Source organism: Ctenocephalides felis, unplaced genomic scaffold, assembly GCF_003426905.1.
Source record: "Ctenocephalides felis isolate EL2017-DRISC unplaced genomic scaffold, ASM342690v1 CF-g0.4_SCAFFOLD_02830, whole genome shotgun sequence".
NCBI lineage: Eukaryota > Metazoa > Arthropoda > Insecta > Siphonaptera > Pulicidae > Ctenocephalides > Ctenocephalides felis.
In genome coordinates, this window is record NW_020538984.1 from 1 (window position 1) to 19,192 (window position 19,192).

General features: G+C 29.4%; 1 protein-coding gene across 1 annotated transcript; it reads left to right on the plus strand.

Moving 5' to 3' along the window:
* Positions 1–111: 111 nt before the first annotated feature.
* Positions 112–14,343, plus strand: LOC113381346 (golgin subfamily B member 1-like; the record flags this gene model as incomplete). Its single annotated transcript, XM_026620291.1, has 19 exons — positions 112–289; positions 354–488; positions 932–1,066; positions 1,219–1,377; positions 1,436–1,811; positions 1,889–2,971; positions 3,044–3,336; positions 3,449–3,671; positions 3,754–3,836; positions 3,892–5,400; positions 5,467–5,610; positions 5,723–5,916; positions 6,495–6,696; positions 7,051–7,266; positions 9,884–9,982; positions 10,161–10,292; positions 11,594–11,830; positions 12,135–12,269; positions 14,085–14,343. Coding segments are annotated over 19 exons (5,792 nt in total), but the record flags the coding sequence as incomplete, so codon positions are not given.
* Between the last annotated feature and the right edge of the window lie 4,849 nt (positions 14,344–19,192).

A 19,192-nucleotide genomic window follows, 5' to 3' on the forward strand; every position in this document is an offset into this window, starting at 1 on the left:
ATTATGTATAATATTATTTACGACTAAACTCAAACATTTGGTATGAGATAAAATTGCCATAAATGTGTATAAACAAGAAATGAATTTCCATGAATAAATTGTTTCTTGCAGAAACATATCAAGAGATGAGCAAGATGCCTTTGAAAATTTTTGGCGAGATCTAACAGAAATTGTACATGATCTTCAACAAAATGAAGATGCTGTATGGAAGCAAATTACAGCTGTAAAAGATCAACAAGAGGATTTACATGAAACATGTAACAAATTAGGAAAAGCATGTGTTAATACTGTATGTACTTAATATATGCAGATATATATGTATATTTTACACTCTATATAATTTATTTTAATAGGAATGTGTTGTGGCCGATGCTGAATTATTAATCAAAGAAAGCGTTAAATGCATCAAGGATATTCGCGAAGAATTCTCTAAAACACAAGAAGATATGAGAAAAGCTCTTGAAAATTTATCCACAGGCGTAATTGATGTGAGAATTTTTATTTTATATACCTCTTTTATTCCTTATTATGTCTCATGAATTTCGAAAGTAAAATAAGTTAATAAGTATGATTATTGTTGGATAAATTCAATTACATAATATTTATTATTATTATTAGTATTTATTTTAAGTACTATATTTTGTTTATTATTAAAGGCCAATGAGATAAGCCAGAAGTTGTATTTACTTCTATCATTTTAGTTATTTGCATTTGCATTTAAATTGGAGAGTCACTCATGTTTTCTTTTCAAGTTTCAATGTTCAATGTTGAAAAATTCAAGTTTTCAATGTTGAAAATTTCAACATATGTATTTATGTAAGTTTCACAGTTCGATCATTTCCAAACTCCAACAAACTTGGTAACATTACCATTCTGACACTCTGCAATGATACTCTTGGAATTATGAGGTTGTTATATTTATTTTTTTTAGAATTCCACGACTCAACGTGTAAATTTTACTTTAAAAGCGATGAAAGTAGAAGATGTCTTTAACAAATTATATGTGCATTTAGATAGCTTTGTAAAAAACTTGCACAAAATAAGAACAAACTTAGTAAATGCACAAGTGAAGATTTTAGAAAAAAAATCTGGAAATGCCATCAATATTATAAATTGTCTGAATGATGATACAGTGAAATATGTAAGCCATAATAAATTAACATGAATACTTAACATTAGAGATTTTAAATACTTATATGCGGTTTCAAAATTTTTTAGATAAAAAATAGAAATCTAGCAATGAAGAAATTGAAGAATATGAAAAATGATGTAAACAAATTGCATGACTACCTTCAAGAATGTGATATAGAGAAAGAACACTTAATAGATTCAATCATGGACATATCTAGGGATTCGATATGTGTTCAAACGGATAATGTATAAAATATTATATACATATATCCATGCAAGTTTTTTATACTTATTTCTATTTCAGAAAACGGCTCTAAATACGGTAGACTTTTCTTCCCAAGAAACGGTTACATTTATGCCAGCTGCACATTCTTCTTTTACAGACGAATATAAGCCTAGAAATCTTGACACAAAATCGGATGATAAAAAAATTATTACACTTCACATGGCTTCAAATTTGGAAGGAAAAAACAGGATCATGTCCGAAGTAAAAAAATTGTCGCTTGTTAAAAAGTCTTTAGAAAATTTAATTGTTAATTTGAGTAAATCAACTGATAATGCTACTGATGATCTAAATGAGATTAAATATCTAAATGATGCTTATGGCGTTGATAAATTTCTCCATCAAGTAACTAAATATCACGAACTGTTTTCTAAAATTATAGATCAACTAAACAAAGGTGACCACCATAATCTTTCCGATGTAAAAGTAGATCTTCTTCCTGATTTAAAATATATCCTCTTTCTGATAAAAAAGCAGATCCTCTTTTTGATACAAAAGTAGACAACACGCCAATATTATACAAATACCCAGTCACTAATAACTCTGTTGAGCTCCAAAATACGAATAGTTTCGATAAATTATTAACCGTAAACAACAATTTAGAAAGACTAGTGTCTAATTTACAATACGAATTGAAAGCGTTAGGTAGAATTTCTAGAGGTACAGGGCAAGATCTTATTAACCAATGTGATGCAGAATCACGAATTCTTGATCAAGAGGAAATGTGTCTGCGCGATATCGACAAATATTATGAACAGTTGTCTCGTATGATATCACATGTTTCGTCAAAGTATGATAGAAGCCAGAGTGACGGAATGAATCAATATTTCATAAGTCCTGCTAATAAGGAATACTTACAAGCAAGCTTAGAGGATTTAAAAACTCAAACTAAAAATCTTCAATTTGTAATGACAACTCTTCTAGACCAAACGACAAGATCGCAGTTGGATCTAAGACGATGGCAAAATTTCGATAGGAATGACATCAATACCTATAAGAAAGAATTTGAACGACGTCAAGAGACGATTCGCGATAAAATGAAAAGCTTACTTGAGTTAGAAAAAGTTCTAGAAATTATCACGGCGACGGTTTCTGGTATGAAAATAAACTTATCTGATTCTTATGCGAAAGGCAAATCGCCGGGTAAATTTGTAATGGGAGAATCGTTGAAAGAGAATATATTCAACAAAGTAGATTTGCTAGAAAGAAATAAAGATCAAGCTTTAGTAATAGTGTACAAGTTGAAAGGAAATATTGAAAACTTGGGGTTAGAGATACAGTTAATGGAGAAAGATAGTACAGATGGCATTGCCAACTTGGAAAATTTATTTACACGATCTGTAAAGGGACACGGCGAAAGGAAGGATGTTGTTTTCAAGTTAGTTGAATCTACGGATGAGATAGATCGAGCTGTATCCGAGTTAGATAAAATCGTGGGTAATACAATTACTAATGAAAATGAAATTGAAAAAATACACAATCCAAAGGAAACATTAATGTTGCAACAATCAGAAATGGAGATGCAACGGCTTCGAGGCCTTAAAAAGGAACTAAAGAGTAAATTTAAAACAATGAAAGACGAATTAAAATCATTTAATCTATTATTAACTGATATTATCACTTCATCAGATGATAGAAATAATGGTAAAATACAAGATTTTAGGCATGCTGCCAACAAGCATAAAGAATTTATCGACAGTATTCCTAGTATTACTAGTGAAATTCGACAGACTATTAATCGTTTGAAAGATATCTGGCAAGAATTCGCCCTTCTATCAAGCGTTCCAAATACGATGTCAGGAAACAGCTGGCTATATTTGGAACAGAATGATATGACTAAAAAAATTGAAGAATTGGAAAAAAATAAATTTGAACTGGAAAGTACAATCAATGATTTGAGATCAGAAATTTTACACACTAAGGTAATACAAACGCTAATATTGTATATTATTAACTGTATTGAATTTTATGTAATAATTTGGAGAGGCAAAAAACGTATCTTAATATTCTTTACAATTCTTATGTTTTATTCAGGAGGACTTTGGAAGTGAAATGCTTATTAAAGATCACCATTTAGGCAGACTAGAAGATGAAATCAGAAACAGTAAAAACGACATAACTGCTAAGGAAGAAACAATTAAAACGCTAGAGCTCCAACTCAAAGAGATGGAGCAAGATTTAGCATCTTTAAAAATCAATTTAAGAGAATCTCAGTCGCAAGTGAATGAGGCAAAACTCTTGAATGACCAAATAAAAGGTAATAAAATAACTAAATAATAAAATACAGCAATAGATTAATTGATCAATTTTGATCTTTTATTTCTGATTAAATGTTAAAGGTGAACTAGAAAATAAAACCCATATAGAGAAAAAAGTGAAAGACCTCCAGAAGCAGAAGAAAGATCTTGAAAATACAGTCAAGGTATAATTATACTTAATTCGGGTCATCTGTGTTTTAATTATTCAATTCATTTCAGGAATTGAAATTTAAGTTATCAGAATCAGATAGTAGTTTGTCTGAAATGCATCAACAACAAAAAAGTGAACAAGAAAATTATAAACAGCATTTGGAATCGGAACGTAGGGCTAATGAAGAGAAACAAGAAAGGATAAAAAGACTTGAAAAGCAATTAGACCAACTAAATAATCAAATGAGTTCATTAAGTAATGATTTAGCTAATAATCAAGCTCGTTTAGATCAAACTCAAGGGTTGTATTCACAAATCGAGCAAGAGCGTACCTTCAAAAATAAATTACGTGATGAAGTTGAACTTCTCCGAGGACAAAAATCGGACTTAGGATTAATTATAGCAAGTTTAAAAGAAAATTTGACAGATTCACAAAAGATACTGAAAGAATCAGAGAAACGGCATGATGAGGAAAGAAGGAACTATTTAAATAGATTAGATGAAGATAAAAAATTATTGTCTTCCAAGCAGCATGCTTTGACTAATTTGCAAGATGAATTATCAACTATTGATACAACTATATCATCCATAAATAACGATTTGGGAAAGTTTTCTTTTCCAGAATCGTCGGAAAAAGAAATTTTAACGACAACATTTGATGACAAATCGTTATATGAAGATACAAATTTTATTATGTCCAGTAATTTGCAGAAAAATGGTCAAATGCTTAAATCTAACGTGACAAATATTATTAATGAATATGAAAAAACTAAAACTGCTTTACAAGCAACTATACAGGATTTTAATAAACAAAAGCAACACCTTCAACTAGCTATCGATTCAACTATTGAAAAGGTAAAAAGAAAGGATAAAAAAATTCAAGAGCTACAACTAAAAATTAAGGATATGTCTTCTACAATAACGAATTTAGAAAACGATGTCAAGATGCTACAGTTCTCGATTCCGGAAAATACTAGAATCATTAAGGAAGACGATCAAGCAAAATTGATGCATTTTCTTGATATGTTAAATAATAAATTGTGTGCAGTAACAACAACAGTGGGTCACATGAAGCATTTAATTTTTAACACCTACACTAACTTAGATAATGTTGAATGCGACGAACATGACAAGCAAAACGAAAAATTACATGAAATAAATAATGAAGACTGTTCATGCGGTTGTTTGACCAAAAACGAGTTTTCAAAGGACCAGCGGGTTGATGTGCTCGATAAGCTTAAAATTTTAGCAGCCGAACTGGTTCAAATTTATAATAATATGACTAAGTTAACTGGAAAGCTCAAAAAAGATAAAGCATCACGAACTACTATAATTAATACAAATTCTGTTCTAGAAGATAGAGTACGTACTCTGAAAAAAGAAAATAGAGATTTGACCGCTTGTCTTTGTAATGCAACTCGTGATTTAAATGAGTACAAAGAAAAGCTATGCGCAGCTGAAATGAAATTTAATGAGGATAAAACAAAATTTAAAGGGCACTGTGATGAATTAGAGTGCAAAATTCTTCTGTCAGAAAAGAAAATGAAAATACTCAAAGAGCAAAACCACGAACTCAAGGTAAGTCATTGTTTTGCATAGCTAACTTACAAACTTTTTTAAATATGTTTATATTGTGTTACTTAGGAAAGTTTGTGCAGAACACAATCTGAAATACAGCAGCTTAATCAAAAGGCTGGTGAGCGATCCAAAAATCTTGCTAAACTAGTACAGATATCTGAGCGAGAAAATTTGTCACTGAAAAGGAAAGTAGAAGAGCTAGAAAAACAGGTTCTAATTATTAAGAATGTCTGATATTATTATCTATTTTTTACGTATAACAAATAATTATTTTTCAAGTTAGGTTCATGTTTTATTTTCTCCTGTATTTATTTATTTAAAGGCCATTGAACAGTCAGCCGAAACTGCACCATCAAAAGCATTAGTTGGTGAAGTACGAGAATGTCATCACTTGATTGTTGTTATACAAGCCGCTGCAGAAGATTTAAGATCGAATCTAGAAGATTTGGAAATTGACCTGAATGATAGAGAAATTAAGAACAAGCATATTTCTGCCCTATATCAAACAATACAAAAGTATGTATATTTACTTGAGAATTAAAATATTGGAAGGAAATATTGAAAACATCAAGTAAAAAATGAAAAGAGTATAGAACGTGGGGCGCATGCCTCACCGGGGGGCAATCTGAAAATTTTGGCAATTTGAATGTAATGTTGTATAGTACCGGTAAAACTTTATACTAGGGTACAACTAAGGTGTCCCGGTTTTTAACGTTACTTTCCGGATGGCGGAGTTATTTGTTTCTCCCGGTTTGACCTGACTTTTTGAAAACTTCAGCTTGAATTTGAATTTTTCTCATGCTTATCCGTTTAAAAGAAAGTTCAAAATTTTATGAATTAAATTTAAATTTTTCGAAAAAGTCAAATTGTTTCAAAAATATTAAAATTTTCAAAAATCTATTTTTTAAATTTCTCAAAAAATTTAAAGCTTTTTTAAAAATTTTAATTTTCGATACTAAAGTTTCAGCAATTTGACTTAAGTCACGATGCCATGCACCGATATTTAAAAAAATACACTTTATAAACATATTGTATGTACATCTGTAATTTTTTTGTATTATATGAACTATAATACTTTCTTATCATTCCATAAGATCGACAGAAGAGATGTACAGTATCATGGACAGCTTTGAAAATGATATCACATCTGGACTAGAACAAGAGCAAATAAAAAATATAAGCGACAGTTCCAGCGACAGTGAAAAATCAGCTAGAATTGAAGCACCTGCCACATGTCTACAATATTTCTTGGCTGGTTGTGAAGAAACTATGAACAGAATGCAATATATCAATCAGGTTTGATTTTAAAATATCATTTATATTAATTTATTTATTGAATGAATTTAGAACATTAGGAAAAGTATGCTTAAATTAAAAACAATTCGACAATTTTAAATTTGGGAGCTAGGGTAGCAATTTAACGTTAAGAACATGTTTAATGTTATGTGTTTTTTATGATTGTTTTGTACAGAAGTGTGCGTAAAGTGATTCTTAACAATCTAATTGAAATAAACAATATTTTAATAAATTAGACACTTAGAATTAGATAGGAATAAGTGGTCAACTATATAGGGTGCATTTTGTGTTATGCGTTTTAATTGGTGCTCATATTTTCTATTTTGGATTAAAAAAATATTTAACTTATTGCAGAGATTAAGAGACGAATGTTTACAAGTCAATATAAGCCATTTGTCGAAAATATTAAATAAACTGAAGAAAGATTTGCCAAAGTTGCAAAAATCTTTCCCTCGAGCTCGAGGTGGAGATAATTCAAATGAAGAAAAAAGAGAGTGGTCAAATGGCAATAAAATTTTGAAAACTCTGTACGAACATTTGAAACTGTTTAGAAAAGAAGTGGACTCCAGTGTAAGTTTTCTTTATATATTGTAATAATTTTGAATATCTTCTATATATAAAAAAATAAGTCGGGTTTTCCTTCCTGACGAAATAACTCCAGAACGCACGAACCGATTTCGACAATTTTGCATTCGTTGGAAAGGTCTCGGGCTCCGCAGGTTTATAGCTAAGGAAATTAGTGGTGCATGGCATCGTGCCCTAATGCAAATTGCTGGAACTTCGCGCACCGTAATTAGAAATTCGAGTAATAAAAATAATCAATAATTGTTTTAAATAATTGCGAATAGATTATCTTCTATATATATAAAAACTAGTTGGTTTGGTATTTAGCCTTGAGGCAAGTTACATGAACTTCCCGATATATTTAAATAATCGACTTAATCAATAAAAAATAAATTAATTTATGAGTCATTAAAAGTATTCCGAGTGGATTTATTACACATAATTGAAAACGAACGAACTCGGAGTATTTTCTAAAAGCAAATTTTCAAAAATCAATAATTTTTATAATTGAACCAGTTTTCAGGACTTTAATGATTTATTATGTTCAAGACCAAGTACTTTATCATTATACCAAGTAAATAGTCTAATTTTAATTTTAACAAATGTCAAAAGAGCTACTCATTTTCTCAAACTTTGATGAATTTTTAAAATCAAACTATTTATCTTAAGGCCGTAATATTTCAGTAAGTTCTATAAGACCATGGTATATATCGCTAAAAAAAATCCATAAAAATCGGCTTAAATTTTTTTTTCAACGGTTAATTACATGAAAACGGCTCGGTAGATTTTCACCTAAAACTGATCAGTATCATTCCCAACTAATATCTTTCGAACAGTTTTTGATTTTTTAAAATTGGTTCGGTAGGATGAGCTTAAATGTGGACAAAAAGTTTAACACTTTTTTTCAAATAACAAAGAAACGGCTTGGCTGATTGTCGCACAAAACTGACAAACGATAGTCTTCCCCGAAATACATCAAATGGCTTTTAAATTTCTGAAATCGGTTCAGGCGCTTTTGAGAAAACGTCGATCAAAAATCTAATTTTGACAAATGTCAAAAAAACTATACCAATTTTTGCAAATTTTGACGAATTTTTAAAGCTAAACGAGTTGTCGTAGGGCCGTAATATTTTAGTATGACCTAGAAAACTATGGTATCTACCGTCAAAAAAAAAATCATAAAAATCGTCGAAATTTTTTTTTTAAAAACGTTATTATAAGAAAACGGCCCGGCCAATCTTTACCAAAAACTAATCAGCACGATTCCCAACCAATATCTATCGAATGGTTTTTGAATTTTCAGAATCGATTCAGAATTGCGGGCTAAAACGTGGGCGAAAAAATTTTCACTTTTCTGCAATTTACAAAGAAACGGCCCGGCCGATCGCCGCACAAAACTCAGAGACGATAGTCCTCATCGAGATACATCAAATGGCTTTTAAATTTTTGAAATCGCTCCAGCCGTTTTGGAGAAAACGTCGATTTACGGCAAAAAATCTGTTCACACACACACACACACACACACACACACACACACATACTTTTTCCAAATTTGGTCTCATTCGATTCAGAATGGCTTGAAACGTCGAGAAAACATAAAATTAGCCATTCGGATATTTTGATGAAAACATAAACTTCTCCTTCGGGAAGTTAATAAGTCGGGTTTTCCTTCCTGACGAAGTAACTCCAAAACGCACGAACCGATTTCGACAATTTTGCATTGGTTGGAAAGGTCTTGGGCTCCGCAAGGTTTATAGCTGGAACTTCACGCACCGTAATTAAAAATTCGAGTAATAAAAATAATCAATAATTGTTTTAAATAAATGCAAATAGATTATCTTTTATATATATAAAAATAAGTCAGGTTTTCCTTCCTAACGAAATAGCTCCAGAACGCACAATCTGATTTCGACAATTTTGCATTCGTTGGAAAGGTCTCGGGCTTCGCAAGGTTTATAGCTAAGAAAATTGGTGCATGGCATCGTGCTCTAATGCAAATTGCTGGAACTTCACGCACCGTAACTAAAAATTCGAGTAATAAAAATAATCAATAATTGTTTTAAATAATTGCGAATAGATTATCTTCTATATATATAAAAATAAGTCGGGTTTTCCTTCCTGATCAAATCTTTCCTTTTCAAATATAAAACAAACAAAAAATTCCTTCATCTTTCTCACGAAACCATCTGGTGGCGAAACGGAGTTCGTCGGGTTTGCTAGTTTGATATAAAAACTAATTTTCTATAATATTAGAAACATCAATTTTCGATAGCAAATGTTTAGTAATAAATAAATAAATATTTAAACTCATTTTTTGATAATGGGGTCAACCAACCCATAAATTTGTATTGCTCGAAGTAATTACTTGCGATTATTAAACTTAATACAAAACATGTATGAAGTTTTATTTTCATATAATTCATATTTGATTAAAAATTATATTTTTTTCATATATAGATTTCACAAAATATAATTTTAACCCTTTTCTTTAATCATCATATAAATAACCAATATACATATTTTATATTTATATTTACAGGACTTTCCTTATATAGGACTTGAAAATCACAATAATAAATCTTGTTATAATTGTTTTAAAGAATATATATTATTCATTTTACAGGGCAATGATAGAGATGGGGACAGCTCACGTTCCAAATATTTAAATTGCTCTATAAATAAAGCTGAGAAGGAACTAGATTACTCTCTGAATAAATTGCAGGTAAAGTATATTTGTTTTATTAATTTTGATAATAAACTTTTCATTTGAATAATAAACGGCATACTTTTTTAAATAAATTTTAAGTTCAATTTATAATATTTAGGATAATAATATATATAAATAATTCTACTAATAAAAAATAATTGTACTCGAAAAGTAAACTTCTGTTATTTTTTAGGATCATTTGAGTAAAATATGCGATTGCCAAACTGACGAATTGAGCATTAAATCAAAATATAAAGAACTTGCCAAGTTAATGTTACAAAACAAAAAGGAAAACGCAGATTTGCAGAAATGCAAAAACCAATTAGTAAGTGTTCCAAAAAATAAAATAATGCTAATAATCTAGAAATTCATTACACACATCATTTATTTATTATACACTTATCATTATAATAAAATATGTCTTTTTAATATTTTTATTTTATGAAACCGGTAAAATGTGCATCAAATAACACAAAAATAAAATATGGTTTTTATTGAAATCAAACAATGGCAACCCGGCATAAAGATAAAATTGAAAGCGAAATGACTATTATTTTCGGCTGAATGAGCAAAGCTAATTGCATTATTTTTTATTTCTAATTTTTCAGCTCATGTTAAACTATTTCCAATTTATTTGATTTTATTTATTTTTTTATACAATATACAACGATTCAATTCGACTTTGAGCACTTACATTGTGAAAACCAAACTAATTATATCACAACAAATGACTATACTATCAGACTATGTTCAGTAAAACTCTCAACTAATTTATCATTGTAGAAATATGTTTTTTCTGTTTTTTTTTATTTGTAACCTGGTGGTTTTTACTCCAATGGGGGATAAAATAGATCGAATGTCTTACTTTTGACTCTAAAGGGAATGCAAAATGTAAATTTCATAGGCACATTTTCACGAAGATATCACTGTGAATAACCTTAATCTGGCATTTTGTCGAAAATATTCATCAGCAGAGTCGAAATAACTATTTATTTAATTTATCTCTTGTAAAATTGCTATTTAATTCAATTTACTGTTTTATCAATTTTTATTTTTTACTGTTTTACTAGGGAAAAAGTTGAGTTTAAGAAGTTGGTCATTTTTACCGCATTAAGCTTTTGTAAAGGTTGTATAAAAAAACTGTTGAATCTAACTTAAAATTAACAATAAATCTTATAAAACAATTAAATAACGTATACTTAAAAGTTATATTAAGGTTTCGTAAGCTAAACAACAGTGCTCAAAATAAAAACAAATAACAACGCAAGAAAATTTTTTTGTTATGAATTTTTAGGCATTGCTTTTTTGCTTCTGAATCAAGGTGATGGCTATATATACATGTTTTTCCCTTCACTTTCAAGTATTGTTGTTAAAAAAGTTTACTTGTTTTTGAGATATTGGTGGTGGTTCTTCTTATCAGCAACCTTTAAGCTTCGCTCTGCCCTAATTCGTTTCTACATGCTTGAGAGTTCTTTGAAATAATTCCTATTTTGAAAAGATTTCAATGCACTTTAATACAGAACTAGAAAAATGTTTAGGCATTAATTTCTAATAATTTTGTCCTTGTATTGCTTTTAAATTTCTAAAGTTGTCAATTTATTTATTTTTATCTTAATCGATTCTTAGAAAAAAGCAAAGTTTGAACAAAATTCATCCACAAACTTATGCTTTGATGGGTTGGATGCAAGACAATTAAGCCTAGAAGCCCAAGAAATTACCGAAAAATATCAGTGTATTGCAAATGAATTGGAACGATCCAATGTTCGTCGAAAAGAATTGGAAGATGCCAACAATTATATGCAGAGTGAATTAAACAAATTACAGACAGAAGTTGCCGTACTCAGCACCCGCTTGAATACTTCGGTAACATCATTATTCATTATTATAATAATAATATAAATATTGATATTTATATTGAATATTAAAATAATAAATATAAATATTGATTATTATTTTTCTTTTTTATGCAACGAAATAAAAAATCAAAATTTCAAGAAATTAATGTCGTATCTTGTGTCGACTTTTGCTGCGCATCTTCATACTTGTATTTATTTTACAGTATGATATATCAAAATTTTAACATTGGACAACGAGTTACTCTGAAATATTTTTCTGATATTTACAATTTTTCTATGTAATATTAAATAACATTATAATATATTAACAGGAAAATGAAAGATTGTGTGCAAACAAGCGAAAGAAAGATTTGGAAAACCAAGTAAATCGTTTGAAAATTAGTCTGGATCAACATAAACAAAATGCCGAGTGCACCTTTAAAAAACTGCATCGTATGCATGCTATGGTAAATTATCAAAAAAATTCTATATTATTATATTGCAAAAAAAAATTATTTAAACATCATACATATTCTTAAAAATTAAACTGTATTTTTGATGACTAATAGGAATATAATGAATTTAGTCAAAATTAATAACTGGGTATATTGTCAACGTTCAATCCTATACCGATTTTGAATATTCAAAAATTATTCGAAAGGTATCAATTGGGAATCGTGCTCAAGAGTTTTGGTAATTTGCCTGGCCAGTTTGTAATTAATTGTTCAAACACATTTCTTTGATGATTGAGTAACTTTGATAAATGTAAACAAACATCCTAAAGTATTATAGACCCTTATTATATACCATAGTATGTTAAACAATTTTATATAAAATGTCAAATGTAACATGCCTCAAAGCAAAATGCCACTTATACCTAGTTATTATTACTTTTTCTGAATGCATCTAAATTTAGCTAATATGTTACTAAATTAAATATTTTAAATACAAAAATTCTTTAATAATAACACAGGTCCACAAAAAAGAATGAAGTAAAACTTTCTCGCTATTGTACGAGATGGCATTTAAGTTAAAAATAAATACATCATATAACAATTTTAAATAATGTTTATTAGTAATATGATAACACTCGTGATGCACACATTTATTAATGTTAACCATTATACATATTTATATAATAATAAATTATAAATTATAAAATTATTATATATAATATTTATAATATTTGCAAACAATAATAAAATTAAAGTCATACTTCAAATGTGACATGATCGGTTTGTCATTGTAATTAACATTTAGAACTTGAACCTTCATTAGAGAAATGAAGTAATTGCTTATTAATAAATTCTATAATATTCGTTCACACAGTGGATTATGTTAAACAAAGCCTAAAGAAATTTTGTTTGCACAATTTCACTCATCATGTAATTGTGTTTGAAGAACTTCATGTAATTAAAATTAACATGCATTCATTGATTGCTTGTATTTTTTTTACTTTTTCGCTAGCGATACAATCTCATTTTTGAGCAGCTGTATTTTCCATTTCAAAAACTTTTACAAAGATTTATAGAAACTACGAATAAAATAGAAATTATTTCAATAAACTTACGTTTCTTACACTTCACAAATATTTCATTTGTTTTATTATTTTCATTATAATTATTTACGGGGGACAGGGTAAAATATTCTTCTGATTCAGGCATTTTTTATTAGATCAAGATTTGTATTACGATGTAACCTTGAAATCTAATGACATCCTGATATAATGCTCCTCGTTGATGTACGCCGATACGCAACCGACGAAAGAAATCTATTCACTCGACACGACGACTAATCACAATCGACCCGTATAAAAATGATTTCATAGAGAGCGAATGACGAACAGAATGGGCGTAACGCACTTCCGTTGCATTTTCACAGATTTATTTCTTAGTCGCGCCTAAAGAAGTTTTACTTCAAAAATAAAAGTTGTCTGTATTGAGTGTGCGGCATATGTTTTCCAATGTAGTTTTTACCGTTGATCACGAATCTAAAGTCAAAATTGAGGCGTCAAATCGCAAAAAAATGGAAAAAATAAAAAAAGACAAAATCTGCGGTCTAATAATTAAAATCATGTGATTTATGTCGTTTTCTGTTCCTTTTTATCTTAAATGACTATTGAGTTTCATTAAATAATTAAGTAATTTATCCTATAAATATAATATATGTTAATTTTATGCATCATTATGTTGTATTGTAATAGCTATTAGCTAAGTAACTAACTGCATGCAATATTTAAAAATAAAATGTTAACTATTATTACATTTATTTCATCTTTAAAGTATCAAGAAGCAAATAAAGAAGAGATATCGAATTTGAAGTGCCGATTATTCAATTCGATGCAGGAAAATGAGTCATTATTATCGGCCATCCAGCAGAACGTTAAGCGCGAGATTCCACAACTGAACGAGATGCAAACTCAAGTCGATTATCTTAAATTAGATTTCTCAACAATCTGCCCGAATACAACAACGTACAGATGTTCAACACCAACATCCAACACCATTGGCTCACCCAGAGAATGCAAGAAAATGATTGCTGGTAATATATCGAAAAAATATTTTGAAAATTGTTAACTTGTCCGATTCCATGATGATCTATTATAAATCGTTTGATATGAACAAAAGAAAAAAGTTGCAAAATCTCAATTTTTATTAATTCGATTGTAAGCAATCAGACACTTTTTACTGATATATAAAAGGTTTTGCTTTCGTTAAAAACTTATCGTTTCTTCACAAGCAAAACGTTTTTTGAATCATTCAAATCGGGTGCTTTGTTCTATGAAAAATGGTCATTTTTTACACTGTTAGTTCCTTATCTCTGTAACGGCAGGGCTTGTCTTTGACATAAACTAATAATCACGTCGTCTTATCATTACAAATGGAATGTTTTTTCGAATCGTTCAAATCGGATGTTCTGTTCTCTCAAAAACTTAATTTCCATTTTCTGCACCTTTTGCTGTGCTTTCCCAAAAACTAATCAGCACTAATCCCCATAAGTATTAGGAATCAAATGGTTTTTCATCAATCAAATCGGTTGAGCGGTACTCTCGAAAAGGTTCACGAAAAGTTGTAACCACACAAGAGATAAATTAAATAAAAAGTTATTACAAATCTGCTGGTGAATATTTCTGGCGAAATACCAGATCAAAGATATTATCAGAGGATAAAAAGGACCAGATTACAATTGTTTGAAAAACGGTTAAAAACGCATTTCTACAATAATGAATTAGCTGGAGTTTTACTGAACTTAGTCAGATAGTTATTTGTTTGGTATGTGTTGTTGTGATATAATTAGTTTGTTTTTCACAATATATTGTGCCCCGCCTTACCCGACAGCTTATTTACTTATTTTCGGAAGGCAATTGTATAAATTATTCAGACCAAAAAAATATATGATACCAAACTATTCGTAAATATCTAATACCAAAATTTAATTAAGATATAACTTAGTACATTAATAAAAGGTGAACCACTAGGTTTTCCTTTGCAAAATTCTAAGTCAAACTAATTACTCAATGTCTTTCTATTTAGACAGATTGTAATTTATAAGAAAATTAAAAATAAATTAAATATTCATTGTATCTCAATTAAATTTATGTCATACATAAAGCTGTTGATATTTTTTATCGTTGCTTATTTCTAGAGGTAAACGAAAATTCGGCGGATGCAGCAAAACTCATGAGCGAAGTAAATAAGCTTGTGAAAAACTTAGAGGGACTGAACAAGACACTCACGAAGGCGGATACATGTCAACGCATAAAAAATTTAAAACGGAAAAGCCCGGTAAATATAGCATCACATTCTTTGCATACCTATTATTCATCTTCAAATCACACATTTCACTAAACCTTATAGATATAATGTTCAAGTTTTTCTGAATACTTATCATTATTCATGATTTTTTTTTTTTTTTTGAGTACAAACCACTAGTTTTCCAAAAAATTATTTAGTTTAGTTTTTTATTTTTAAATATATTACTTTTTACATTTTGCAGATATGGAATGTCTCCTTCTTCAAAAAACAAACGATTTTTCAAAGATATTTACAGCTTTTAAGTACAATAATAGTAAAAAGATTTTTTTTTTTTAATTTTATAATAATAATTAAATAGTTATTATAATAAATAAACAGGTTAATTTTTAATAGTTCTGGAATTATTTGTGAATATAAAAATATAGATTTTTATAAAATTGAGGCTTTCAGAAAAGTAAAATAATATTATAAAATAAAATAATTAACAAAATCGAGCAAACATCTATATTTTTGTTCAGAATAAAGCTATTGAACATAAAGAAAAATTGCACACAAGACGAATTTGTCAATCAAAAATAGTTCAATTTTGTGATTGCTCACAAATTGCGTGTACCTAATGAAAGTGATGAAAGTGACGAAGTGACGAGGTAAGGTTTTCTTGTATGAATGATTTCTTGATTTCCACACTATTTTCATTCGAACATATCTATTTTATTCTTAGAAATATCATAAGCATTGCCTAATCAAGTCAACGTTAATAAATAATTAATATGTTTTAACATATTTAACACAGAACATCATGATAATTTTCATGATATAATTAGTTTAGAATTATTTGAATTTGCGGCCAAATAAAATCAGAAATTTTAATAAACATGTTTTGCCATGTCATCACCAATTTAATTTATTATTTTGTGATTAAATTAATTAATTTTGCATATTTTTAACTTTCGTAGGGTAAGTTATTGCAAACGTCAACCAAAATCATGAAAATTAATTACATTTTTACATTTTTTTCACGTTTTGAAGGTTTCTGAACATTCTGGCATTACCTCAGAAAAAAATGTGTATGTATGCATGGATACAATTTTTGTACACGTTTTCGGACGCACGGATCAACCAATTTGAATGGTTCAAAAAAAAATTCGATTCCTATTGATAGGGAGATGTGCTGATTAGTTTTTGGCAAAGGCCGATCCAGCTATTTCGAAGATACGAAGCAAAGAGTGCAGAAAATAAAAATTAAGTTTTTGAGAGAACAGAGGCATCCGATTTGAATGCTCTAAAATCAATTCGTAATCACGGGGAGAAGTTTTGGCAAAGCCGTTTCAGAGAGATACCGAGCCAAATGTGTAAAAATTGCAGTTTTTGATAGAACTAAGCAATTTGACGAAACAAATGATTTTGGGGGATTTTTTTTATTTCTAAAATTTTTTCTTGAATATTGAAAATGATTCGAATTTTATTTTATTTCTAGCTAAAGTTGTAAGGCTCAATTATATAACTTTAAATAAATAATTTCACCTTTGCACTTCAGTTTATACGATTCTTATAAATATTATACAAAACAATTTTAAATTGATGAAATTGATTAAATTTGTTCATTTACTTTTCCATAACCTCATAATAAAACTAATTAAAAACATTTAAAAATCTCGAATTTCGTTACGTTACGGGGAGTCCCAGCAATTTGCCTTAAGGCCACAAAGGTCATACACCACTAGTTAGGATTATGAAGGTTTCTCGTATATTTTCTAATTATTAACATAGTACGTTGATGTATGTAATGCTATATTAAATGCATTTTATGTAAAAAAAATCACAATAAAATTATAATGTACTTTTCTACCTTATATCCATGTGCTATATTTTATTAGAGTGAAGCGTATTGCATTGATATCAGAGAATCAAATTTATCGCAAGAACTATTGGAAGGCACTGTTATTTTGAGCCGTCTGGGAAGCCACTTATATGGATTTTGGTAAGTGCTTATCTACTACTAATTAGATTTTTAAGAGTTGGGTTTTCTAATGATTGTGTGGCTTTAAATAGAGAATTTATGATATGACTCTATTCTCATGATGATGTTCTATATTTAAAATTTTATGGTCGAGTAACGATATTACAATATCCAGCATACTAACTGAGATATTCGGTCAAGGCAAAACGTCCGATGCTGCGTTTAGTTCGTTTATTTTAAATGCCTAGGAAATATTTAAGAGATTGATTGGATACATATTAGATTAGAATAGTTTGAGTTCGAAGTATGTTATTGTTAACTCGGGTTTATACAAAGATTCAAATTCTAAATATTTAGATTAAGAAAAAATAATAATTGATGTGTAGTTTGTCTTTTTTATAATGCTCATATAACTGTGTTAAAATTACTCAATCATAATGCATTGTTAACCTCCCGAAGGCCAGTAAAACCAATTTGCTAATGTCAGTGTTTTCTCAAGTCAGTCAAAAACGATTTTTTTATTTTTGTAATTTACAGCAATTAGGACTATTATAAGATCTATAAGTGAAGACCTCTGCTTATTACTAAAAACCACGTTTGTTAGTAGGCAATCCATTGATTTTTTTACTCTCTCTGAGAATAGTTCAGTTGTATACTAAAGATTATTAGAATGCAGCTTAATGGTCGTTTTTCTAACTGGGACGGGATACTGCAGCAATGCCGGGAAAAGGGCTTTTTTTACCTGAATCATGTTACTGTCTACATTCACAATTGAAAATTGTTGACACTACTGCTTGACAACAGACTGCTCGAAGTCGAATAGAACCCGGGACCTCTGATTCAGATTAGTTGTTACAGCAACTTACCTACGAGCGAGTCCAACAAAAATGAATGAAATGAAAAATCGTTTGGAAAAATGTTTGTGTGTTTTTGTTTTTTATATATAGATCGAAAGAAATGCATTACGCATGCTAGGTCTAAATCTTTTGTTTGGGTATGTTGGCTTAATAATAATACCAACTGAAACCTCCGCTATTCTCTTGTGTTTTTTTCAAAAAGGTTAAACTTTTTTTTTATTTTACGTAGCAAACTAATTACATTCATCTACTTTTACAGATAATCTGATATTGACAGCGAGTGAAGAATATAGCTATCTTGCAAAAGCATCTTCTGTAATTATAACATTAAATTTTACGTGGATGATGTAATAAATCATTGCAGTTCCTTCTCTTAAGTCGCTTTGGTGATAAAGGCTTGAGCAGGTCACACGTAGGATTTGTGGATGTCGGCTTAGCCGAGTCTTGTATCTGATGCATAAATGGTTATTTTCTTTATTCACAGTTGAGAATACTAAGGTCTTGAAGTATTAGCCAGTTTGGTACATATTTTTGGGCGTTCACGATCCGTTTCAAAATTGTGCTCTGGAACCTTTCTAGAATTTCCATGTTTGATTTACTAGCCGCACCCCCATAGTTGTAGACCGTAGGACCATATTAGTTCGTAATGTTTGTCTTGTATATTAGGAGCTCATTTTCAGACGAAACTTGTAAATTTCCAGCCCATTAACCAATTAAGGGGTCGTTCATTAATCACGTGAGGTTTTTAGGGGAAGGGCGGATTTGACAAAAAATTACGAATATCACGTGGGGAGGGAGGGGTATAGTAGATATCACGT